The 27,409-nt window shown below is 45.2% G+C and overlaps 1 protein-coding gene across 5 annotated transcripts in view; it reads left to right on the forward strand.

The window, feature by feature from the left end:
* Positions 1 to 27,409, forward strand: part of Snx29 (sorting nexin 29) — a 459,033-nt gene that overhangs the window by 290,080 nt on the left and 141,544 nt on the right. For 4 of the 5 annotated variants that reach the window (XR_012443245.1, XM_074060013.1, XM_074060014.1 and 1 more), the window contains one exon: positions 10,588 to 10,704. Coding sequence is in view for 3 of the 5 variants with exons in the window: in XM_074060013.1 (XP_073916114.1) it covers positions 10,588 to 10,704 (117 nt within the window). In the remaining 2 variants the exon portion in view is untranslated. Of the gene's footprint in view, positions 1 to 10,587; positions 10,705 to 27,409 lie in introns of those variants that run through there. The other variant, XR_012443246.1, reaches the window with a different exon arrangement.

Below are 27,409 nucleotides of genomic sequence, written 5' to 3' on the forward strand. Positions count from 1 at the left end.
GAAGACTTTTATTGCTCCATCTATTTTGAAAATAATTTTGCTGGGTAGGGTATCCTGGGGTTGAAGTTATTTTCATTCAGTGCCCAGAAGATCTCACCCCACGCTGTTCTTGCTTTTAATGTTTCTGTTGAGAAGTCTGCTGTGATTTAGATGGGTTTACCTTTGTTACTTGTTTTTTCTCTCTTACAGCCTTCAATATTCTTTCCCTAGTTTCTGAACTTGTTGTTTTAATGATGATATGTCGTGGGGTAGTTCTATTTTTATCTGGTCTGTTTGGTGTCCTGGAGGCCTCTTGTATCTGTGTCGGAATATCTATTTCTAGATTTGGGAAATTTTCTGTTATTATTTTGTTGAATATATTACGCATTCCCTTCGTTTGCACCTCTTCTCCTTCTTCAATGCCCATGATTCTCAAGTTTGGTCTTTTGATGGAGTTGGTGAGTTCTTGCATTTTCTTTTCACAGGTCTTGAGTTGTTTAATTAATAGTTCTTCGGTTTTTCCTTTAATTACCATTTCATCTTCAAGTTCTGAGATTCTGTCTTCTGTTTGTTCTATTCTGCTGGATTGGCCTTCCGTTTTGTTTTGCAGTTCTGTTTTGTTCTTTTTTCTGAGGTTTTCCATATCCTGGGTGGTTTCCTCTTTAATGTTGTCTGTTTTTGTCCTGAGTTCATTTATCTGTTTATTCATCGTGTTCAAAAACCCCAAAAAACCTCCAAGTTCAAATGTAATGAAGTTTCAGTCTTAATAATTTGGGTGTCTGTCTCAGTCTCCAATCCTGGAGATGGTGCCTCAGATGTTGTTCTGTAGTTGTGTCATCAAAGGGGACGCATAAAGTAGAACAAAACTACACACACACACACACACACACACACACACACACACACACACACAGAGAAAAACCCCACGAAGTGTCCCAAGTTCAAATGCAATACAATTTCAGTAAGTTTTTCAGCATGCAGGTGTGATTCGGTTGTTCTCTCATCAAAGGTAGGGAGAAAAAGAGAAAAAAAAAAAAGAGTCTGGAGACAGTTCTGAGAATGGTATCTGCGGCTGTGGCTTGCTTGCCTGCTGCTATCAGCCTGCTGTTGCTGTAGGCATTATTTATTCAGATCTCTGGGGTGAGCTTAGCACTTACCTGGCCCTATAGGCTTTGGTTACTCAGAGTACTCCTGTGCGTGAGCCTCTGCTACAAGCTTTCCCCTTTCCAAGCACACTGGGGAAGGTGACACTGCACCCGCATTCTCAGGCCTGCATGTTTATTTACAGTTCATGTGGGAAGTGGGTCTTCCCCCCTCTTCTGTGCAGTTTTCCTCCCACCGCCACTTTTACAAGCTTTCCTGCTGCTGATTACTGGGCAGTGCTGCTGCTCCTGCCAGTTGCCATGTTTGTTTACAGCTTACGTGGGAAATGGGTCTTCTCTTCTCTCCTGTGGAGTTTTCCTCCCTCTGCCACTCTCAAGCTTTCCCGCTCCTCGTTGCTGGGTGCGCACCCTCGCTCCTGCCAGAGCCTCTCCGGCCTGCCGGCTTGTTTATTTACAGTCCCAGGAAGGATTCCCTTCCCCCAATCTTTGGCGCTCAGTGCGCCCCACCCTCTTTCCTTCATGTCTTTATTGTTCTTATTGCTTATTACTCAGTTTCTCTTTTTCACCCCGGTGGAGGTCGGTCTGTCCAGGGGCTATGCTGCTCTGGCCCAGGCTTGTCTGTGGGAGTACCGTGGTACTGCGAAGCTCACCTTGTCCACGTCTTCCCAAGCCCTCTGGGCGCGAGTGTCTGGCGGCCTGGGGGCCCCCCTTGTTTCTCCATTTAATGTGAAGTGGAGATTCTCTGCGCCGGCTGGAGGTGTTGAGGGGTCAAAGTTTTGCCTCTTCTCAGTGATTTTGCCTGCAAAGTGTGTCTACAACGTCTCTCCAAGATTTTACTATAGGAGGCTCGCTTTCTCCTTCCTTCCTCTAGCCGCCATCTTGGAATCCCTACGATTATTCTCAGAGAGAAAGAGTCTTTATAGTATGAGCTCTTCTTTTGCCATTATTTGATCAGTAAATATAGTATCTGCTCTGCTTTGAAGAACTGGCACTGAAAGCCTTTTTAACTTTGGGTTGTAGGGAGATTTGAATGTAGGTAGGACAATGCAGTGCACCTGTGTGCTCAGTCCTCAGTCCTGCTCAGCTCCGGCAGCCACCAACCTGGTATTGTCCCTGCCCTACCCCTCTTCCATTTTATATTTATTCTGAAATATTCTGAAGTAGTATTCTGCTTGTCATCAGGCATCTTGTCATCATACTCTATTGTCAGCATCAAGGAAGGGCTTTAAGTCAAGAAGGGGCGTGAGTGACCTGGGTGGGGTTTTAGGAGGACCACTTGGGCATTAGCAGGGGACTGTGGTGCTTGTCTAGGTGACAGAATTTTCTGTCTGGCAATAGGTGGATGGGAGGTTGAGGTGTGGGTCATGAAAGTCCCACAGGGCACTGATACCTCCTAGTGTTTTAATGGGTGACAACAGCCAGCATTTATGTGTACTTCCTGCCTACCAAGCCCTCAGTTCAGCTCTAAGGATGCATTAACTTGTTTAATCCTCTCAGGAGCCTTCTGGAGTTTGCATCAGTATGAATCTCATTTTATAGATGAAAGACAGAACCCCCAAAGTGGTAAAAGTAAGTTGTCCAAGGTCACAGCTAGGAAGTGGCAGGTGGGTTACAGTTGGAGCTGGCACCATAACCATTGTGCAACTGGCCTGTCCTGGCAGTGCTCCAGCAGGTCTGTGAGGCTGGCTGGGGACCTGCTTCAGACCCACGCATCTGTGTTGAGACCATATGCCTTCTCCTGAGATGACTGCCACTCAGTGGAAGCCTGGAACTTGTGGCTCCATTTGGCTGCCAGTTCTCATTTGCCTCAAACAGCCACCATGACGGTATCGGCTGCTGTTTCAGTGTCATTGTTTCTGTGTGCTCTGCCTTTGTTCTTGGGTATGGCCTGTGTAACCCTAGCTACTAGGGAGGCAGAGATCAGGAGGATCATGGTTCAAAGCCAGCCCCAGGCAAATAGTTCATGAAACCCTATCTTGAAAATGCCCAGCACAAAAAAACAGGACTGGTGGAGTGACTCAAATGGTAGAGTTCCTGCCTATCAAGAGTAAGACCCTGAGTTCAAACTCCAGTACCACAAAAAAAAAAAAAAAAAAAAAGGTCACTTGCCTCCCTGAACTGGGTTTCCTTTACTCTGTCAGATGTATTATTTCTCTTTCTGGGTTATTTGTCCCCTGCGAGGCCATGGGATGAAAACAGCATGGGCTTTGGAGCTGTAATAGCTAGAGATCAGATTCCTCTGTTATTTGTGAACTCTCACCTTGGGCTAAGTTCAGTTCCTAGCCTCACCTTCCTGGTCTGGTAAATGGGCATGAAGACATAGCTCTGAGAAAGGCTCTACATGCTGGGGTAAGAGACCAGTGGCTGATAACTTCCTATTCCCCTGCATCCTTGTTGGGATCTCAACACTCATTATTCAGTTGACGATCCTCATTTTCTTAGTTTTTAAGGATAAGGTGACATGCTATAGGAAAATGATGTGTACATCTGCAAAGGAATGATGGACATTGGTAGTGTGGGCTGTGTTTTATTTCTGTTTTCAATTCTTTGAATAAATTTGCTCAAAGATGGTTTGTTTGGATTTTTCATTGTTATTATGCATAGTTTTTTATAATTATTGATGTATGACATTGCTTCAAATACAGTGTACGTTATAGATTAGTGCTTCTTAAATGATTTTTTAAAAATTTCCAGCCCCTTGCAGACTAGTACTTTTGTAAACAAAGAAAAATTGCTGCGCATGGTGGTGCACATCTGTAATCCCAGCACTCCAGAGGGAGGCAGAGGCAGGAGGATTGCAAGTTTCAAGCTAGCCTGGACTACATGGCAAGACCTTGTCTCAAAAAGAAGTTAAGAAAATGTAGAAAAATATGAAATGCCTGGGTTCCATAGCAATATGAAATTGCTTTCAATATTTCTCAGTGTATTTTCTTGTCTTGAACTGGCAGCCCACAGCATGCACACAGCAGCAGTCTGTGGGCCATGCTCTGTGTAGTGCCAGTGTAAACTAAGCTGCTGCACCACCATGTCACCACCATGTGCAACAATACTGCTGTCTGCTGCTGCTGCTGGCTGGCAGTTTCGTGCCATCTTTCTCGGCTTGAGGTCTTGACCCTATTGTGAGAGTTTGGAGGTGAGCACAGAAATGCAGAAGACCTGGTGCCACCCTGTCTTGCAAATGGTAAACTTGAAAATGGTTTCCTACAACTGGTGAGTGGCAGGCTGCAGTACTTAGCTAAGTCTGAGAGGCACTCCTTCGTCTTTGATCATTACGTCACTGGACCTTTACCTAGCACTTCTTTACATTCCTTCCCCTTGGCCATTGGAGTTGCAATTTCAGGGCGTGTGTACAGAGACCTGCATTTTTCAGAAAGGAATCCTTCAAGTAACTGAGGCCAGTGGGAACTGAAAACCTCTGGCGCATATCATTCTACTTCCCCATCCTTTGTGGGACAAACTTGTCTTTATTTACCACAGAAGGCATCAGCTTTCTACCATGTCCAAGAGATCTGGGCAGAGGGCACTCATGGCAGGGCCACTACTGCCTGGGTTCAAATCCCTGCTCTATCTCTTCCTCATCCCGGCACCCAAGCTGATCACCCCAGTGGCCTCAGCCACAAGTCTTCATGGGAAAGGGGTCCCAGCCCCTCCCACTGCTGCTGTACCAGAGCCAGAGATGGCTTGTGAGTCACATCACATAGCATCTAAGTGAACATTTCTTGGAGAGCTGAGGGTGTGACCAGAAGAGCCTCAGCTGCTATTGAAATCTGGGGCTTGCCTTTTTTTTTTTTTTTTTTCTTTTTTCTTTTTTCTTTTTATTATTCATATGTGCATACAAGGCTTGGTTCATTTCTCCCCCCTGCCCCCACCCCCTCCCTTACCACTCACTCCTCCCCATCCCTCTCCCCGCCCCAATACCCAGCAGAAACTATTTTGCCCTTATTTCTAATTTTGTTGTAGAGAGAGTATAAGCAATAATAGGAAGGAGCAAGGGTTTTTGCTGGTTGAGATAAGGATAGCTATACAGGGAGTTGACTCACATTGATTTCCTGTGCGTGGGTGTTACCTTCTAGGTTAATTCTTTTTGATCTAACCTTTTCTCTAGTACCTGTTCCCCTTTTCCTATTGGCCTCAGTTGCTTTAAGGTATCTGCTTTAGTTTCTCTGCGTTAAAGGCAACAAATGCTACCTAGTTTTTTAGGTGTCTTACCTATCCTCACCCCTTCCTTGTGTGCTCTCGCTTTTATCATGTGCTCATAGTCCAATCCCCTTGTTGTGTTTGCCCTTGATCTAATGTCCACATATGAGGGAGAACATACGATTTTTGGTCTTTTGGGCTTGCCTTGATCTAACCAAGATGTGTCTAAATTGTTAGCTGAAGGAAGGCAAAGCCTGATTTCCTTGAATGTAATGAAATAGAGAACATTCTGGTATGAAAGGAAATGCAGAGGATTTTTAAAATCTGTAACCCTTTCGTGATTTGGCGCTAAGTATTATATACTCCCTGGGATTTTCACAGTCACATTGTCTTTGGAGATCATCTTTCCTGATCCTCCAACTGGAAGGAATTGCTCAGCTTCCCAAAGCTCCAAAGACATCCTCTTCCAAAACCCAGATTAAATGCCACCTTTTTAAAAAAAAATTAATTAGTTAATATTTATTAATTTTTTTGAGACAGTAACTTACTGTATCGACTAGGCTAGACTTGAACTTGTAATACTCCTGCCTTAGCTTCCTGAATAGCTGGGACTACAGGCATACACTACCACACCTGGTAAAATATCACTTTCCTTCTTTTTTTTTTGCGGTACTGGTATTTGAACTCAGAGCCTACCCCTTGAGCTGCTACTCCACCAGCCGTTTTAAAATTTGTGATGGGTTTTTTTGAGATGGGGTCTCATAAACTATTTGAACCTTGATCCTCCTGATCTGTGCTTCCTGAGTAGCTAGGATTACAAGCATGAGCCACTGGGGCCTGGCCAAATGTTACCTTCTTGATGATACTTTTCCCAATTTTTTTAGGTTAAGGCTACCAAATTAAGTGTCATCTTGCAAGCTAAGGCGGTGATCGATTGGTTCCAGCTGCCCGGGTGTCCTCTTGAAGGGCACAGTGGTGGATTGGTGCTATCTTCCAAAGGAGTAGTCGGGAGAGAGCCAAGAGCCCCGAGACTTAACCCGCCTGCTTTGGGTGGGCATGTGCTTTGAGCACGTGTAAGGGAGGCAGGATGTCCACCCCCCCCCTCCCCGCCCCGACAGCAATTCGCCAAGCCGATCGCCAGACACCCCTGCTATCTAAACTTAACTCTTCTACCGTATTCTTTCCAGTCCAAAGAACGAAACCCAATGGGTAGTTCAGGAGCTTTTGGTCCTTCCTAACTGATGAGTTGTGTGCCTTCCAAGCACAGTTGGGGCCACATCTTCTAGCAGCTGGTGCTCGCCCTGGGTTTATCAGAATGTCAGGCTTGTTCTTGAGTCTTTGGCCCACCTTCGGCCACCTTGGAGCCATGTCAGCCCTGTCAGTATATCTCCACCTGGCCTTTGCTTTTGAGTTGCCACTGTGTGGCACAGTGTTGCTCTTTCTCTTTCCAGCAGTTTGCTGGCAGAGAAATTTTCAAGGAGTCTAACAACCGAGAGCAGAAGGAAACGTGGTTCTCAAACCAGTCCTGAGCATTGATGGTGCCAGAGCACAGTGGACACCTGATGGTGATTCAGGGTCTGGATCTGCCCTGGAGGATGTGTGTCACATACCATAGCCCTTCAGATAGGTGACTCTGGAGTGTGGCCTCTTGGAAAGGCCTTCCCTCCAAGCCATTATCTATCAATTATCTGTCTAATCAAATGTCAAAGGTGTGACTCTCATGCCTCCCACTAAGAACCACCAGCAGACAGTTAGCAACTCTGTGTTCTTGCTTTAGGGGACACTTAGTTTCCTGACAGCTGTCCTGTTTCCTTGGTGTAGTGCATTGATGTTTTTTTTTCCTTTGGCCTCTAGAAAGCTGCCTCTCTGTCTTCCTCTCCATTGCCCTCTACACCATCTCCCATCACAGAAAACTCATTCGTTCACTGAATATTTGCCCTGCCCAGCCATATTGCCACGCCTGTGAAGTGTGCCACCTCATTTCATCCCACAGTGGCCCAGTGAGGCGGAGGTGGTGTTAATCTCCATTTTGCAGATGACTAGCCTCAGGTGCAGAACAGTGAGTATGCTGTCAGTAGCTGATCAGACCCAAGCCTGTGTGGCACCAAAGCCTGACCTTAACTCCCTCTCCGAGCTGGCTCCTGCCAGTCTCAGGTGCCTACCTTTGCTCCCGCAGTTCAGTCTGCTGGACATACCTTTCTCTTTGTCTGCAGGGTAACCTCCTAGAGCTCATCATGGTATGGAGCAGAGAAGACTGTGTGAGCTGAGGGACATTAGTGAGACACTGAGAATGAAAGGTGGGACTGGGGAGGGAAGGACTTTGGATTTTGTCTTTAGGGCAGTAGAAGTACTGGAAGTATTCAGCAGCAGGTGTCAATATGAGATATGACTTTAGGAAGACCACTTCTCCCACAGGGGGAGAAGGGGGAATGGATTGGACAACTCCTCCTTCCGATCCTAGCCCTGCATTTCTTGCTGGCTGTGTGGAGAAGGTGGTCACGGGAGACCCATGAGTGCCCTCAGGCTTCGTATGAATCCCGGGAGCCAGTGGCTTTGCAGCCTACTCTTATTTTTATTATAATAGGAGCTATTTGTGGCCTCACATTTCTCTTCTGAGGCTCTCTCTAAGGCTCAGCATATTTCTAGTTGTACTAGAGTTTAGAAATACTTGAAAGAACAGCAGACAGCTCATGTGCTTATGTAAGATGAAAGCTGTTTACTCTCGTGGCCGTATGTAGGGATGTGCATTATAAAAACTCCGTGGCCGTATGTAGGGATGTGCACTATAAAAACTCCTGAGTTGCAGAGATTTGCTTCTAACAGTGAAAACCGCAGCTCAGTAGTGAAATTATGCCATCAAATTTTGTCTCCTCTGTTCCATACGATTTTTTTTTTCATTCCCCAGCAAAACAAAAACTTTGTCTGACGTGGTCAAGTCACTGTTCTGGCTGCTAAAAAGAACCAGGGTTTTGACAGCTCATGATAAATACCATTCAAAGCCAGGGTGTTTTGATGTTTTATGCATTTATGGAAAATTGTTGTAACACTCTGGCTTTTGTGCAAAACAAAACAAAAACAAAACTCTGCATCTCTTTGGAAATGACAGTGGCATGTATTTAAAGCTCACATTAGCAGGAGTTGAGCAGTGACACTGGTAGCTGGGTATTTCCTCCTTGCTGGTTGCTAAATGAACTTGCTATCCTTAGGAGGTTCATGGAGGGTGTATGTGGTTCCATGTTGAGGATTTGCACAGGCGTTATTAGTGATACTGCATTTGTTTGTTAAAGGCCAAAAGAGATCAACTTAAGCTTTGTACAAAAGGAATAAGGAACAATCAGGCGACTGGGGAATATTAATTTTAGGCGTAAACAAAGCAAAAAGCTGGTGAAAAGTCTTGGTGCCTTCTTCTGTCTTTGTTGGTTGCATGGTTAACATTGGTGCCATCTGGGTTTAGTATTTTGCACTTTGTCGAAGAGGTAGGTACCGTGAGGTCAGAGGAGTGCCATCAGAGGGGCGATCACAGAACAAGCTAAAGGGAACATCGAGATGACGGTGAGGAGCTTAATAAACTCTACATTGATTGCCTAATGACTCCCTTTTATTTTGGGTGAAGAATTTCAACTCTTTAAGAAGTCTAGTCAGGCATGGTGGCTCAAGCCTGTAATCCTAGCTACTTGAGAGGCTGGGGTTGGGAGAATGGAAGTTTAAGGCCAGCCCTGACAAAAAGTTTGTGAAACCCCAGCTCAACCAATGTCTTGAGCATTGGCTCAAATGAGGCCCAGCACCCATGGCTCCTGCCTGTAATCCTAGCTACTTATGAGGCTGAAATCAGGAAGATCGTGGTTTTAGTCCAGCCAGGGGAAAAATGTTTGCAAGACCCCCATCTCAATGGAAAAAAGCTGGGTGTAGTGGTGGGCATCTGTCATCCCACTGACAGTGGAATGTGTGAAACAGGATCATGGTCCAGCCCAGTCTAGGCAAAAAGCAAGACCCTATCTCCAAAATAACTAGAGAAAAAAGGGCACATGGTGCAACTGGTAGAGTGCCTGACTAGCAAGTGTGAGGCACTAAGTTCAAACCCCAGTACTGCCAACGAAACAAAATGTTTGATTCTTTGAAGAATTCCATTCTTTCACTAATAAAAGAAGAAGCTTAAATAAGGAATGGAAAGAAAGCATACTCATTGAATGTTAATATCAGGATGCATTTCCTTCCATGCCTTTGTCCCTTATATGACAAAATGACTACCCAAAAGGAAGGCTCCCCTTGTTCCTCCTGATGTGAGACCCAGGGTAGTGGAATCCTTGTTTTTTCCTATAAAGCTTCTGCCTATTTCCATCCTTATTCTGATAGCACCTTTGTATCTCGTGTGAAATGCTTGTTAGGAATGGCCTGGCACTATCACACTCACACATAGTGTATTATGTGTTGAGTGAGTTTGGGGCACTGGAGGGTGGTCTGGGGAGGGCAGTGACTGGGGTGAGGGGTTTGCTTGACCTCGTGTTCTGCAGGCTTTTCCTAGTGTTTCTGCAGGGGTCTTCATGTGGGTTCTGCTGCAGTGTGGCTGGGCAGTGGCTCACATTTCTCTAAATGTTCACACAAATCAGAACTGAGCAGGCTGCACACTGATTAGAGTCTGCCTTATGGCCACCTCCATTTTTATTTATTGGGTATCAGCTAAAAGTGTTGAATCATTCAGTTTGGATAGCCTCTGTGGCTCACCACAGCCCCGAATAGCTGCACCTGAGCCCAGAGCAGTGGCAGATGGCAGCACCCAGCCCGGGCTGCAGATCAACCCTGTATTGGCAGCATGGCCTCAGGGAAGCTGCGGGTGCTGTTTCTGGAAGGCAGGAATTAATGGCTCCCACCTCTCGGAACTCATGTCTGAAGCTAGCAGAGCACCTGGGGAGGGTTTATCCTGAGAGCCTCAGCAGTGACTGACAAGTAGTGCCCCAATGGTCAGGGACACAAGTATTGTCACTGTCGTCAGCACCGTCCTGGGTAAGGCTCTGGTTCTGTTTCCTAGCTTTTTGTAACCAGGGATTTCATGAACGGAATGGTTGTAGTTACTCTCATTGGAGTATTAGCAGAAACATTCGTGACAGGTTAGCGCAAGGACCTTTGTTTGAACTCTGGTTAAGAACCAGAGTTCCAGGTCCAGAAATGACCTAATGCAGTCTTCTGACCGTAAACTGTGGGCTGGCGGCTCCCACATTGTTAAAACCAAGTAAGTGAAAACACATTCGTTTCTGGGTGGACTTGCGTGCTCACAGGAAGCCTGGTGGGAAGGAAGATGCAGTGAAGCAGGAACACATCATAGAGGACACTCTTCCTCTGAGCCTGACAGTCTGTTGTCTGTCTGTTTCAGGTGGCAGAGATGCACGGGGAGCTGATTGAGTTCAACGAGCGCTTGCACAGGGCCCTGGTGGCCAAGGAAGCCCTTGTGTCCCAGATGAGGCAGGAGCTCATCGACCTCCGGGGCCCGGTAAGTGCTCCCTGCCCTAATCTCAGCCTAGCCCTCTGTCAGCCCCGACAGTCCACCTGGCCTCCACTGCCCACACCCCACTTCTTGCTTTGTTCATCATTAACAATTCCAAGGGTGAATAACAGCTCAGGCACTGAAAGATACATCTGTAATGCAGCCATTGGATTTTACCTTCATTAGCCTCTGCTGCCCCTGCTCTTTTGGGTGGGAGGAGGTAGAATAAATACAGTGGTTCAAATTCTACCCCAGCCCCATGCCACGCTCTGTCTCTGGTTACCTGTGTTTTGAGACTGGCCTAGCACCTTCTGCACATTACCATGCACATGCGGTTCCACAAGCAGTGGATAATCTTGTGTGTGTTAACTTTTACCCACATGGCCGTATGGGGACTTACCTGCTTGCCACTTGTTTCTGTTTGTTTGTTGTCAGTTCCATATTATGGTTTGAGGAGTGACCCATACAGATCTTGTATAGGGATTTTCAACCATAATACTGTTGACGAGGTCAAGTAATTTCTTGTTGTGACGTTGCCCTGTGCACTACAGGATCTTCAGTTTCCACTCCCTAGAAACTAGTAATTTCACCTTCCTCAGTATGACAATCACAGATGGCTTCACACATGGCCACATGTCCCCTGGGAGGCAAAATTGCCCCCGGTCTAGTTCATTCATTTTCCTTTTTTTTTTTTTTTTTTTTTTTTTTTAGTTCATTCATTTTCTTGGCTGTGTTGAATAAAAGGTCACAAAAGTTTTGACCTGGTCACTTGTTCATAGACAGGTTATTTCTGGTATTTTGCCATCACAAACAAAAATGCCATGAGCATTTTTCATGCTTGTCCTCTTAGGCACATATAACAACTTCTTCATTATTAATAAAATACCAAGTGCCCAAAGGTAGTCACGTGATATAATGCTTTCTCATGTGTTCATTGTCAAGTTGAGCTATTGTGAGTTGTGGCCACTCACACTTTACGTCACCGGTTTGTGCTTCCCATCTTCTGTATTATTTGAATCAAGTACTGGGTATTATTTTATCTACACTTCTTATTATCCATCTCTAAAAATAAGAAAATGTAAATATGCTATCACCCCGTTAGCACTACTTCCTTTATATCGCCACATATCACTGTTCAAATACTCAATTCTCTCATTTTTCAGTTTTAAAATTCAGAATGCACAGAAGGTTCACACATTGTAATTGTGTGATATGTATATTATGCTTCTTTTTTCTTTCATAATTTTTAAATTATGGTAAAATATACACAATATAAAATATGCCATCCTGAGCATTTTAAGTGTACAGTTCAGTAGCATTAAGCTTATCACACAGTGTGCAGCCATCACCACCACCCATATTTAGAATTTTTTCATCTTCCCCAACTGAAACTCTGTCCCCATTCAATGCTAACTCTGCTTTCCTCCCTCCCCCATCCCTCAGCACCCACCATGCTGCCTTCTGACTCTGGATTCAACTAGTCTCCTACTTTCTTTCCTCTGTAAGATCCTCTCTTATCCCTCTCCCATTATTTTTCCTTACAGTTTATTTATGGAAGCCTCATAGGGTTTTTGCCGCATGAGTTTTGCTGCTTGCATTTCTGTTGTGCTATCTGACACACTCCTATTTCCTGCATTTCCTTAAACTGACATTAGGTGCTGTATTCAGGTTTAATCTTGGTAATGACATAACTATTGTTGGGTGTGTTTTCTATCAGGACTCACCCAAGGTCTGTTCTATTTCTCTTGGTACATCAATAACCATTTGTGATCACTTCCTTGGTCTATTTTGCAAGTATTTTCTGAGGTCAGTGGCTTCCCCTCCCAATGACCGGAGCTCTGTAGCTGAGACAGGACAGTGGGGTTGTGCAGCTCAGGAGTCCTGGTGCTGGCCTCTGTTTGCACTGAGAGTGAGGTAGACATGGCTCTCTCATGTCTCTGCCTAGCTCCAAGTGTTCCAGCTGCTCTAAGGTAGGTCTTGTAGGAAGGTTCCCTGTGAACAGGCAGGAGTCCCATTCCTTAGCACAAGCTCTTCAGACCTGGTAGGTGTCCTGTGTATCCCTTTGGTAGGTGACTGCTGTCACTGAGGATGCGTTTTCAGAGAGCAACTTCAGAGCCTCATTCTCATTGTGAATCATGTATTCAGCTAGTTTGGGCAGGTTACTAGCTGCTGATTGTAACATCTGCTGTTTAGTGAGTGGCAGTTCTTCTAAAACCTGATTGAGCACATTTAAGCATGGCGCCTTGATCATCCCCATCCACCCCAGCAGTAGTCACCTTGTGATCCCGTGCTGCAGAAGAGGAAACCAAGGCTCAGCAATGAAGCAGCTCACCCAGCGCCCCTCAGAGAGAAGTGCACATTAGGGTCTGACTTGGTTTTGGATTTGTTTTTTTTTTTTTTTTTAACAGTTGAAAAGTGCCAAATTTTTTTGACTCTTGACAAACCTTATTTTATCCATGCTGAAAAGTTAGGCAGTTAAAAAAGATACTCAGTGAAGAAAGAGTAAGTCTCCTCCTTCCAGTTGTCCTCTAGTTTTCCTACCCAGGGGAAAAGGGGCTGCCAGTCTTGGGTTTGTCTTTCCAGAGAGGAGCCTTGCCTGAGTAAGCCACTTGCATGACCTACACATTTTAGGTATCAGTAGTCTGCTGAGCTCATTGTTCTGTGTATTACTTTCCCCCACTTAACAGTGTACCTTAGAGATCCTTTTATCTTTCTTTACATGTAAATCTATCGTTGTTTTAGAAGCATACCTTGCTCCCTCAAACTGGCTATCCCATAATCCACCTAAACAGGCCCTAGTGATGGCTTCTCCATTGTTTCCCACTTTGCCTTTTACAACAGCTCTGGAATAACATCTGTGTGAAATCCTGTGTTCAGATGAAAAGGTTGCTGGCAGCACTGCTCAGGTTGGCTGGGAGGCCCAAGTCTCTTGCCTTGCAGGTTTGTGGGGCATTGGAACCCTAACACCTCTTCTTAGCCTCCCCTGCTTATTGTGGGGCCATCCTTCTCAGAGGCCAGTGTCCTGCAGGAGGCCACAATTTAATGAGTTCCAGCAATGTGTCAGTGTGTACAAAAGCAGTTCCCTCTTTTATCCAGGTGGCATCCCAATGCAGAAAGGCTCAGGTGCTGCTGGGATTCCATCATGACCCCGGTGCTGCTGGCCTCCTGTTCTCTCCCTCCCACCTGGAGCCTCATGGCTGCTGTTCCCCCACCTTGAATGCTGCTCTATCCCTCAGGAACACTCCCACCATACTCACACATACCATGCACCCCCCCCCCATACACACCACACACCACATCACACACTCCTCCCCCCACACCCTATAGACAGTACACACATCACACACCACACCCCATACACCCCTCATACCCTCCCCCTGACACACACAACCACCCCCTCCACCCCGCGTGCGCACACACCCACACACATACACACACCACATTCATATTCCTTTCTTAGGGAAACTTTGCGATGCTTGGCAAGGTCAGACTCTGTCTTTCTGCATCTCTCCCTTCCTATCCCAACATAATTTCCATTACATTGTCATTGGCATCTGTCCCCTTTCCATGAGGACAAGTTCCATGCTTCTTTCTGCTTCCTTTGAATCACAGTGACTCACACAGTAAGTACCCCATAAACATGGATTGGCTCATGGAGAGACAGTGGATGTCACCAGTGCTAGGAGGTGGTGTCCAGGTGACATGGGAGCCCATTTTCTCTTTCTAGTCCCTGCTTCCTCCTGCTTCGGCCTGAATGCCTCCAGGGCCACACCAGCCATTTGCAGAGGTAGCTCCACTTGTCACCTCATCCTTTCCTGAGGGCGGGTTGTGATGGCTGGAAGGCAGGAGAGAGGAATGCAGTCATTAAGGACCTGGAAGCTGTTGGGAAGCGCCGGCCACGTGGAACTATGCCTTCCTGGGGACCCCCTTGACCTTGTCCTGATCATCTGCTCAGAGCCAGACAGCCAGAGCAGAAGGAAGGAGGCCCTACAGAGCTTGAGCTTAATTTGAATTCTGAAGTCTTCCCTTCCTCTTCACAGCCAGCGGCATCTGTTGTACCCTCAGCCTCTCCCTGCTTTGTTTCCAGTTGGCTCGACTCTGTGACACTCAGTGCTGGACTAGACTTCCTTCCAGACCTTCAGAGTGGTCCAGTAGCTCAGGCGTCAGGGATGTGTGTTTTATCTGAAAACTGCAGGTTCCTCTTCTGTGAGGTGGGAATGAACATGGAGCCTGCATGTTGGAAGGTTCCACTGTATAGTGCCAATGAATGAAAGCTCTCGGAGCCAGGCACCTTCATCTCTCATCCTTTGTGCCTGGCGTGGCACAGGTGCTCAATAAGTGGTTGTTTTGTGGTAACTTCATTTTTGTAGAGCAGAAAATGACTGCACAGACCAAATGATAATTAAGAAAAAGACAGGAGCAGGGCACGATGTCCTCTCAGTGGTATCATTTTATAATATTACATGCTTTTAAGCTGACTTAACTTATTTTAAGGAGAGGGAATTGAGGGTGAGGGTTAACTTTTTCTTTTCTTTATTTTTTTCTAACATAGGTATTTTTAGGACTCTCTTCTCGTTACTTTTCCCCTCTTTAGTACAAGATGTGAATGAATGCCAGAGTGGTATTTTTTCTTTTTTTAATTCTTTTTACCTTTTAGAAGGGTTTGATTGCACTCTGGAAGAACAGCTCTGGGTTTGAATAATAAATGGAGAAGGGAAATAGAACCTTGTAAGAGCAAGATGTGGAGGTCAGTTAAAATTGCAGTGCAGTGAAAGCCAAAGGTAAAGCAGCTGCTCAAGTGTAGTTTTGTCCCACGGCGTACCAAACATGGCCGCACACTATGTGATGTAAATTGGGGTCCTTCCTTTGTCTGCCCCTTTGATGGCATCTTTTTCTCTGTCCCAAGTCTCATTTTTCCTTACTGCCTGCTTTGGCATGATTTGGGGTCTGTGGGATCGCTGCCCTGCTGATAGCCTCAGTTCCCTAGCTTGTCCCTTCCCTGCCTGTGTGGTATGGGCCCCACCCTTTGGCAGCCCTTTGTTGGGGGCTTGGTGTAACCCTCCAAATCCTGCATTATTGACTTACTAGGTCCATTTCTCAATGGAGCAAACTGAGAAGTCTCCTGATTCACCAGAGGCGCGTGGGTTCATGTAGTACTTGGACGCAGACTCAGGACTCTTGATTCCCTGCCATTACACTGCTCCCCCCTCAATTCAAACAAAGCTCAGTGTCTGTCATGTCTCTGGCACAGCCACCTCTACTGTGAGGCTCTCAAGTGGTTCCGCTCCCGCCTTGTCTCTCCTTCTACCGTTGTGCACCAGGGCTTCGTTTAAGTCGTACTGGTCACTTCGTCTTGATGTCAGAAGAGCCCTTCGGAAACTCGGAATCTGGAGAGGGCAGAGTTTTTCCCAAAGCAAGTAGGGGATTCTGAGGGCAGTGTAGCTGTGCATGTTAGAAAAGGGAGTGGAGGACTATGATGGAATAAGCTTGACAAATGTTGGATTAAAGATACCATGATAGTTTACTTACTTTTGTGTATCTGTGACCAAAACATGACAGGAACAACTTAAAAGGGAGGAAAGATTTATTTCAGCTCATGGTTTTAAAGCTCTCATTCCATCAACTCATGGCGCCAGGAAGCAGGGGGAAGAATGCAGGAAGGGACTAGGGCAAGATTTAGCCCCCCAAAGATGTGCCTCACCATGACCTGCTTCCTCCAGCCTGGCCCCGCCTCCTGCCTCCACCACCTCCCAATAATGCCATCATGTTATGAGTCCATCAAGGAATTGACCCCCTCAGAGGTCGGAGCCCTCAGGATCCAGAGTCTCCTGAACACTTCACAGACACACCCAGAGGTGTGTGACTAATCTCCTAGGCAATCCTTAGTCTAGGCAAGCTGATATTCCAAATTAACTATCACTGTCTTTACTATAGGACTTCCCAAAGGGGTCATAAGAAGGGCACATTTTACCTCTCAATATAGGAGCATTCCCTGAAACTTCCCCAAGAAACCCCTTTTCTAAGAAGATGGTCATGGAAGTTTCTGAGGAGTGCCTTGAGAAAAGCCAGGCAGAGTTACATGTCATGCTGGGCACTGATGTGCTAGCCACAGGGAGCTTGTCAGAGCCTGTTGGGTCTCAGGAGCCTGCTCTGTCTGGCATGGGACAGGGCTTGAAGGAGGGGAGGTGACATAACGTAGTCCACGGCCCACTGGGGCAAGCAGCAGGGCAAGCTGCTCAGGTTCAATCTCAGGTCTGCCTGGCCTTCCACCTCCTCCTCTGCCTGGTGGGGGGGGGCCTTGGTCTCAGCTGCAGTGAATTTCCCAGGCCCTTTGGCCTCTGACATTGGCTCACAGCAGGTAGCTTATTCCGGTGCAATCTGGTATTCTTCACTCTTCCTTTTTCTGTCTCTTTGTTTCTTCTTTTGTCTGTGTGTATTTCTCTCTTTATTCCTTTCTTGGTGTTGACTTCTGCCCATTTCTTTCTTTGTTTTTCTCTCTTTGTCTTTCTTTTTCTCTGTCAATGTCTCTTTCTGTCTTTATCTGACTCTCTCACTTCCTGACTGTTGTCAGTCTCTCTGTCTGTCTCTCCTGGACACCTGAATCTTTTTCTTTGGTTGTCCCCTCTGTCCCTTCCCTAACTTCTCCCTTTCCATTGTCTCACTTAGTAAACATTTACCTTGCTCTGCAATGCACTGGTAATTGCTGTTCATTGCAAGTGCCCTGGAAAAACCACACATCCTTCCCATCTCTTCACTGGGGTCCCAGTGCAGTGGGGTACAGCAGGATCAACTACCATCCACTCCCTGTCTACTCTCTCCCTGCCCCTCACCACACATAGGCTCCCCTGATCTGTGTGCCTCAGCCTCTGCCACTCTGCATTATTGCTTCATGTTGACTCTTGTTTTCCCCTGTGGGCTGAGAGCTTCCCTGTGACAGGGACTGTGTCTTCCTGTCCCTCTTTTAGAGCATGTAGCATATGATGTATAAATCTGACCACACACCTTCGGTATCCATGGTAACACTCTGCTAACCAGGGCTTGATTGTGCAGAAAAGTGCCTTCCTGTCCTGTGGATGACAGAGGCTTTCTGCTAATCCTCACTATGACTAGCCTGGGGTTTCCACAGGACACCTTCCCTCCACTGTCAAAGTGTTTAAGCTGGTGGGAGAGAAAGACCAGTAATTTTAAATTCAGAGATGAGAGAGGTGGAAAAAACCCATCCCGAGTTTTGTAATAAGAGTCACTTTAAATAAAATGCTTCCTGGGCCTTTCTCAATATCTTAAAAACCTTCAGAGGGAGTGATCTCATTTTGGGATTGCTGCTATTTAAGTAGAGAAGCTTAATAAGAAACACATTTTTCAGTGGGTGACACTTGCTGAATATCTAATGATCTAGTACCAAATTGTCTGTGGTCCCACAGCAGCTCAAAAAATCGAATTCCAAACTCTTAAGAAGCTGTGTAATTCGGCACTTGGACATCCGTGTTTTAATCGTCTGTCGTCTTGAAGGAGATTATTTTGAAAAGTGCCATTTAAGAGTGGCTACTAAAAATAGATCTCACATAGAGACTTAACTCAGAAACACTAGTTTTTGACACAAACTCATCTAGAAAGATGCTTGCAGAGCCCACTTCAAACCTCTCAGGGCCAGGGGATAAAAGCTCCTCCTTGGGTCCAGCCGTGTTTTTTTCTAATCCCCGAATACCTGAAGTGATCATGTGTTCTGTGAGATGAATGTAAATGGGAATTACTGGATCTCATGTCTTGTCTTGTCTTTTCTGATGGGTTTGTGTTAAGCTATTGCCCCTGATTTTTGCTTTTTACCATGGGCAGCTGGTCTCCCCTGGGGGCTCTCAGGGGCTGGGGTGTTTGGATGGGCAGGAGCCTGGCTATCCAAGACTTACAGGTGTGGAACTTAGAAAATACATTTCCATTAAGATCAGGGTTTTTTATGTACTGCAAATGCAAGCTTCACTTCAGAGCTAGTTCTACCTCATGCAGACAGGAAGCACAACATTGCCACGATTTGTAAACTTTGTGGCACATGATGACTTCAGCTGAGAGTGGAAGGAGAGTTTCCTGCCCTGGCTTTGGCAGCCTGTCAGTCACTCATGTTTCTGTGAGGAACACACACTTGGAAGATGCAGCCTCTGCCCTTGAGGAGGTCAGAGTCCAGGATATGTTTTGTGTAATGTGTGTCTCTAAGGTTGGACTGTGTTGTGGTTTGGCATGGAGATGGGCCAAACCAGAACTCTGGTTCCTTTCCTGCCTCTGATTCTGAAGACGATGAGCTAGTATTCTGTGGCCACTTGTGAGCCCCATTTTAACTTCTCTTTTTTCTCTGGCAAAGGTTTACCTGCTTGGTTTGAATTCGCTGCTCATCACAACCTGGAAGGAGGAGTGACAGGTGGCAGTGGCAAGGATGCTCTTGGGATCCTCGGGTCCCACATCTCCTTTTATTTATCACCATGTCCTACCTGATGTGAGCCCACTCTCTGTCCTTTGGATTTCGTCCTACTCAGATGCACAGATTGAGTTAATCAAAATCCTGAGCTCATGACACTCGCTCATTGTTGGTGCCATCAAGGCCTATCTTATTTATTCCACAGTCTGCTCTGATTTCACCCTTCACCTTCCACAGAACCAGCTCCTAGCTAGACTCCACCCTCACCTCTACCACAAGATAGTGATTGCAAGTCCCTGGATTGCTTTGCTCCTGACTAGTGTGTAGTTTCTCAGTGTGATGTATTGGTATGGAAAAGGAGTTCCTGTGACTGGGGCTGGACTGGTCACGCCCTCCCTTCTAGGTAGTTAGACTATGGCACCACCCTTACCTGGTTCATTGTTTTGTCATCCTAAAAACCTCTTCCATTCCTCTCCGCCGTGCCTTGTAAATCTCGCTGGCCAAGACAAGTTCACTTACACCCTAATTTCATTTTTTCTGTTTCTGCTAAATTAACACACATGGTATTTCCACAGATACATAATAACAGCTTGATTATACTTGTACAAACCCTCTAACTAAATATATTAGATGCACTTACTCCTTAATTTAATAAAGTTCCTTCTTCATGTTAATAGAGTTCGATACTGATTAGTCACACCTTCCTCACCAGTTGCATGCAAGTTGCACATCTTTGAAAAAAGTATTTCTTCCTGCTGAAAAATTTTTTCCTGGAAAGCAAAACTCTATCTTGATTTCTTTCTCTTCTGAACCTTCCATTAGTTTAGGTTTAGTGGGCTCAGAAGTGAGCTCTGGGAGGCTTCCTTATCTCTTCAAAGTGAAATTCTATAGCCTGTAGCACAAATCAGTTTTTTGCTGTGTGTTTCATGGAATATGGTTCTCTGAGCAGCTGGTCTGTGGGCCCTAGAGCACGTTATATCTACATTCATTACTGTTTGTTTTCTGAGAGACCAGCAAGTTACCTGGTCAGATGGGAACAGGTGCAGCTTGGTAAAAGGGATCCCTGACTTGGTTGCAAAAAGCCACCCCATTGGCTGCCCTTGACCCGTTATTTTGGAAACGACCTCTTCTGAGAGATGGGCACCATCTTGATATTGTCAACCCTCTGGTGTTCATGAGTCTTGCCCAGGAGGCCTGCAGAGCTACTGCTCTGTTTCTGAGTGAGACAATCTTGACAACTAGAATTCAAATGGTCTTCTCACACTTATTAAAAAAAATCAGGGCATGTCCAGACCAAAGCACTCCAGTGGCATTGGTTTGAGATGTAGCTGATGTCACCAACAAAGCATTTGATGAACCTTGACAAACTCAGACCCCCTTAGCTTTTTATTCTTTCTCTGATCAGGTGGTCTTTTTTTTTTTAATCTGTCCACATGTGTCACTGCCCCTGCCAGCCCCTTCCAGGGTGGAAGTTACCACCCTGTCCTAACAGAGCAGAGTTCACAGCCAGCCGTTATCACTAGTGTCTCCATGTGGTTCAGATAGCTTTTTAAACTTAAGAAAATTGTAAAACTTTATTGAAAGTCATTTAATAATACTTAAGTATGGAAGGTTATATTACAGTCATAAAGAGTATAATAAAGATATTTATACTGTACAATTTTTCTATAGGTTTGATGAACTTTAAATTGAAATGTGAAAGAGAAATATTTGGTGTTTTAATGCATTATTTCAAATTTTATATAGAAAGACAATCAGCTGCTGTGTGAAATAGTATATTATCTTTGATTTAAAAATAAAGATGCCTGCCAGATGCTGAGGCCCTGACTCAGGGCTTCCTCCTTGCCTCTTGCTGCCTGCTTTTTTTCTTTTTTCAGGTCCTGGGGTTTGAACTCAGGGCCTCGAGCTTGGTAAGCAGACTCTAAACCCTTTTTGCTTTTAGTTACTTTTTAAAATACAGTCTTTAGTTGTGGGTTTTTTTTTCCCCTGTCCTGACTGGCCTGGACTGGACTGTGATTCTCCTATTCATGCCTCCCATATAGCTGGGATGACAGGGGAAGGTACCACCATGCCCAGATTTATTGGTTGAGATGAGGTCTTGCTAACTTTTGAGGGGCCTGGCCTTCTGAGTAGCTGACATTGTAGGCATGTGGATGCACACTGCTGGCTCTTTCTTTGCTGAGTCTGCTCCCTGGCACTTGCTCTTGCTGTTCCTTCTTCTATTGATGGCACTTTGCTTTTCTACCTTTTATCTTTTAAAAGACATGTTTTCAATTTAAAAAAAATTTTTTTGGAAGACTTTAAATAATGCACCACATATATAACAGTACAAAACATGTGTCCTTCTCCTAGAGATGCTACTATGATAAGTTTGCATCCTTCCTGGTATTTTTTATGTACATACAGATAGATGTGTATATATGTATTATATATAAATGTATATGTATGTATATGACAGTATAAATGTATATGTATGTATATGACATACTTACCTATTTTTAACATCGGGGGAACAATTGATACTCTTGGAATTGTTTTAAGACTTTTCCTTCTCCATTCAAGAATATGTGTTGGCTTCTGCTTCCTCTGCCCTCCTCCTCCTCCTTTCTGTCAAGGTTTAGCTCATCCCTTGAGAGAGCCCCAGGTGGTCCGGCAAAGTTGCCCTTTTTTCAAGATGGTTTCTTAATAATGTTATTATTTACTAGTTATCTAGGTGTGTCTTTTGGCATCTCTGTAAGTCCTTATAAGGCTTTACCCTCCTGCCTATACAATGTCAGCTGTCCTTTTTAGGATACATATTGTATACCAAATCCCATTCCGTGTGCTATAAACGTAGTGGCAGGTGGGTCCTGCTGCCTGCACTTAGAGATGAGCACAGGTGAGCTAGGTGGCATCCCCAAGTCCTTGATAATAGTGAGCTATGTTGCTGAAGGCTTCTACTCTTTTAAAATCTTCATGTCCTCATCTTTAAACAGGATTGGTAAAGCTCACCGGAGAGAGTTGAATGAGGTTTAAATTAATCGGTTAATGTCTCCAAATCACCCCAAGTAGGGGGTAAAATGCCACTTTGTCACAGCTGACTAAGAACACCCTCTTCCCTGCTTTGTTTTTCTTTGTAGCATTTATCAGCACTTGGCAGGGAACTGTTTGTGTGCTGTTTCCCAGTTTGTCCATTGTACACTGGACTGAGCTTCCAGAACCTGTTAGGGTTGTTAAACGTTTATTGAATGAGTGAGTGAGCATTAGCACTCACTTCTTACCATTACATCCCACTGTGGGTATCCAGAAAGTACTCAGTTACTTTACTGAAGCTTAGTGCTCTATGCCGGCTCCTCAAAACAAGGGACTGTGCACTTATTTGTCTCGAGATGGTCACTTTGCTGTTTTTATTTTTTACTTGAAGTCAGTAAAGGTGCTACTGTGTCAATATCATGTCACCAATCCCTGATTTTCTCACATCTCAGTTTAAAGGGTTTCCATTTTGGGTCTGAAATTATCCACCAGTCACTTCAGTAGAGGCTGTCAGAATCAGATGGAACTTAATTGGAGAAGCTGAGGGAGAAGAGCAAGCTGCTTGTGGAGACTTGTCTGCTCTGAAGTTGCCTACCGGGTGCATGCGGGCAAGGCTGCCGTTGAAAGCCCCAAGCCACCTGGGATGGAGGATGGTGACTCCCCAGAAACTGGTTAGCAGTGGCCAGGGCTTTCTGCATTCTCCAGGCCTTTCTTGCTTCTTTTTGTAGACAAGGCACTTCACTTGTCTCAGCTGTAGTTTTCATATCCATAAAATGGGTATAGTACTTCAGTCAAGACAGATTGTGACTCTCTGTAGTAACAGCCACCCCCAAGGCATTATGAGCAGAAAACACATGGGCCTCTGTCTCCCTCATGTCTAATGTCCTTCAGGGTTGGTAGGCCTCCGCTCTGTGTTCCCATCATCATTGACCCCCAGACCCAGAAGAGCTTAGCCAAGCACTTACTGTCTCTCAGCAGTTACCGTGAGCTTCCACCCACAGTGGACACATGGTGCTTGCCCTCTTCTTTCATTGGTAAAACAAGTCCCATAGACGTATCTAGCTGTGGTGCGTGGGATTGTGGTCTCAGTAGGCACCAGGAGGAGGAAGTAGAGTAGCTAGTAAGTAGCTCTGAGGGAGTCCCAGATAGCACTTGCCTCCCAGTCAGGAGGACTCAGCTCTTATGGCACCGGGTCAGCACTCACTGACGGGAGTGATCCTGCCCAGACACATGGGCAAAGCCTCATCTACTGCAATATTCAAGCAGTCTGCATGAACCGAGCCCCTCACTTCCTGACTTACACGCACTGTGCTTTGAACTGGAGATCAGACAAGACCCATGTGGTCAGTATCCTGAGAGAGCTGAGTCCTCCTTGAAGGCAGGGATTGGATTTTCATTTTCAGGCCTTGGCCTTGCTAGGAAAACTTAGCAACTAAAACAAAATGCCAGAGCTGGAAGGGAGCTTTGGGCAATGGTGACTGTGTAAGTTAGGAAGCTTCCAGTGAAAGAAGCAGAGAACACAGTCCAAACTGGCCTCAGCAAAACAAGGGGCTTGTTGCCTGAGAGAGCTGAGAAGTCTGCGGTCAGGTGAGTGCCAGCTCCATCCACATAGACCCTGAGGTCTGCGATGCCATAGGACTCTTGCCCATTTACACACTTGGTTCTCGCTGTCCTCCAAACCCAATCCTGGGTGTGTGATCCCAGACTACTCAATGTTAAGAGTAGTCTCAATGTTAAGAGTCCCTGCCAGCAGAACCCCAGGGACCACTCTGACAGAGCCGGTTCTTATGGCTAGAGGGACAGGGCACACTATGCTCCTTGCTTCTGTTACATTCTGCTGTCAGACCGAAAGCAGGAACAAGCAGGAGTCTAGCACTGTGCCCTTCTTCTGCTGTGACTGAGGTCCCCAAACACCCTATAGGAGTCTTCAGGTACAAAGTGGATGGGGGTGGGGGGCATGCCATCTAGGGGCTCAATTATAAAAGAGATGCGATGTTGCTCTGTGCAACAAAACTTACTGTTGACAAAGACAGTTGAAAATTAGGCTGGCTTCCCCCTTGTGCTCGTGTCTGATACTCTCATATCAAGGTCTTCGCTTAATTGTAACTTCAAAGACTCTTTTTCCACTGAAGGTCACATTTATAATCTGAGACATAAGATGCAAACACTATCCAATTCATTACACCATCTAACCCACTCTAGCTGCTGTTATTTTTTAAAAAAAATTTAGGAGGTGTAAGCAGTTCACAGCTGCATTCTCAATATAAACCTTCAGACATTGCGGTAAAAATCTCTTTGACCACTACCCTTGATTCCACTCCCCTCCCCAAAGACAACTTAGTTATCTTAGATTAGTTTGGTGCTTGTCTGTCTAGACCTTTTTGGTAGGATGGCGGAGTCCTTGTTACCCTGGAGTATTATCTTTTTGCCAGACACCATCATAGGTCTTGGTGTTTATAGAGGCATCAAAAATCCTCCTCCTTACCCCTAGTACTTTTCTTATAGGTGAGCCTTAAAACTCTGCTGCTTAAAAAAGGGGGTGGGCAGAGAAATGAGCAAATTATTTCCCTGGCTTTTGGCCTCCTGCCTGTCTCCCATCTGCCTCTGTGCTGTAGCCAGAGTGGCTGGCTTACATGTGAGCTGGGGCCTTCACCCCTTGTTTAAGTATCTCAGAGCTCCCACTCAAGACCAAAGAGCAAAGACACTTGTCTCCTGTTTGTTTCAGTCTGGGCTGCACCACCCTTCTCAAAGTTGCATTCCCTCCCACCCCTACCAGACGTTCTATGCATCCCCATCGTTCCACAGTCACAGCTGTGTAATTAATGGTGCTGATTGGCTGTGTCTCTTGTGATGGATCCTGTGTCTGCCCCTGAGTCCCAGGGCTGCCTCTCTTTTGTTCACTGCTGCCTGGTTCTTGCAAGTGTGTGTCTCCTGAACAGAACTTAAATTTTTGGAATAAACAGATGTGGAACGGGAATGTGTGCATTTGTGGAAAGGAGTAGACAGCCCCTCACTCAGAGGTGAGGGCTGCTGAGCACCCAGACTTATATGCCCTCAGTGGTCTCTCCAGAGAGCCTCCATGACACAGGTCACTGTCGACTTCCTTGAGCTGTGACCATGAGAAAGAAGAGCAGCTGAGTGGGGCAGTTCCCAGTGAAGCCCTACAATAGCCCTCAGGGCTGCTCTGTCCCCCATGGTACAGGAGGACAGTGAAGCCCACACAAGTGTTCTGGCTTGTTTAAGGCCACACAGCTAAGTTATAGCTAGTCTTTTTTTTTTTTTTTTAGTATTTATTTAGGATAAGGAAAGAAATCACAATAATTTATCATGATTAAAGAGCTAATATGCCCCACAAGTAACATAGAATTCAGAAGGACATAATAGTTTTAGTAACCATTTGACATACTTCTGCATTACTGCATTCTCTGATACACAGAACAGAACCATAATTCTGTTTGTTGTTCTAGTATGGTTGAATAAAAGTTTTTTTTCTAGTATTTGACATGAAAATTTAAAAGCATTTATATGAAAGAATTTTTCAGTGAATAACTCACCACCAAATTCTGCCACTAACGTTTTACTATAACTTGTTTTATCATCTGTCTGTCTCTCTGTCATCCATCTATCCATTCCCTATACACCCATCCTCTCTCTCTCTCTCTCTTTCTCTCTCTTTTCAGTACTGGGGTTTGAATTCAGGGCTCGCTAGGCAAGCACTCTCCCACTTGAGTCACACCCACAGCCCTTTTTGGTTTAGTTTGTTTTTCAGATATGGTCTCATGTTTTTTCCCAGGACAGTCTCTAACCATGATCCTCCTACCTCCATCTTCTGAAAAGGGATTATAAGCATGTACAAACATGCCTGGCTTGTTTGAGATAGGGTCTTGATAACTTTTTGCTCAGGCTGACTTGGAACCTTGGTCCTCCTAACCTCTGCCTCCTTAGTAGCTGGGATTACAGGCATTTACCACTACACCTGCTTCTCATTTTTTTATTTCTTTTTTTTATTGTTCTATTATTCATATGTGCATACAAGGCTTGGGTCATTTCTTCCCCCTGCCCCCACCCCCTCCCTTACCACCCACTCCAACCCTCCCTCTCCCCCCTACCCCCTCAATACCCAGCAGAAACTATTTTGTCCTTATCTCTAATATTGTTGAAGAGAGAGTATAAGCAATAATAGGAAGGAACAAGAGTTTTTGCTGGTTGAGATAAGGATAGCTATACAGGGAGTTGACTCACATTAATTTCCTGTGAGTTTGTGTTACCTTCTAGGTTAATTCTTTTTTATCTCACCTTTTTTCTAGTTCCTGGTCCCCTTTTCCTATTGGCCTCAGTTGCTTTTACGGTATCTGCTTTAGTTTCTCTGCGTTAAGGGCAACAAATGCTAGCTAATTTTTTAGGTGTCTTACCTATCCTCACCCCTCCCTTGTGTGCTCTTGCTTTTATCATGTACTCAAAGTCCAATCCCCTTGTTGTGCTTGCTTTTTATCTAATGTCCACATATGAGGGAGAACATATGATTTTTGGTCTTTTGGGCCAGGCTAACCTCACTCAGAATGATGTTCTCCAATTCTATCCATTTACCAGCGAATGATAACATTTTGTTCTTCTTCATGGCTGCATAAAATTCCATTGTGTATAGATACCACATTTTCTTAATCCATTCGTCAGTGGTGGGGCATCTTGGCTGTTTCCATAACTTGGCTATTGTGAATAGTGCCGCAATAAGCATGGGTGTGCAGGTGCCTCTGAGGTAACCTGTGTCACAGTCTTTAGGGTATATCCCCAAGAGTGGTATTGCTGGATCAAATGGTAGATCGATGTCTAGCTTTTTAAGTAGCCTCCAAATTTTTTTCCAGAGTGGTTGTACTAGTTTACATTCCCACCAACAGTGTAAGAGGGTTCCTTTTTCCCGCATCCTCGCCAACACCTGTTGTTGGTGGTGTTGCTGATGATGGCTATTCTAACAGGGGTGAGGTGGAATCTTAGTGTGGTTTTAATTTGCATTTCCTTTATTGCTAGAGATGGTGAGCATTTTTTCATGTGGTTTTTGGCCATTTGAATTTCTTCTTTTGAGAAAGTTCTGTTTAGTTCACTTGCCCATTTCTTTATTGGTTCCTTAGTTTTGGGAGAATTTAGTTTTTTAAGTTCCCTATATATTCTGGTTATCAGTCCTTTGTCTGATGTGTAGCTGGCAAATATTTTCTCCCACTCTGTGGGTGTTCTCTTCAGTTTAGAGACCATTTCTTTTGATGAACAGAAGCTTTTTAGTTTTATGAGGTCCCATTTATC

The sequence above is a fragment of the Castor canadensis genome, chromosome 17, assembly GCF_047511655.1.
Source record: "Castor canadensis chromosome 17, mCasCan1.hap1v2, whole genome shotgun sequence".
Taxonomy (NCBI): domain Eukaryota; kingdom Metazoa; phylum Chordata; class Mammalia; order Rodentia; family Castoridae; genus Castor; species Castor canadensis.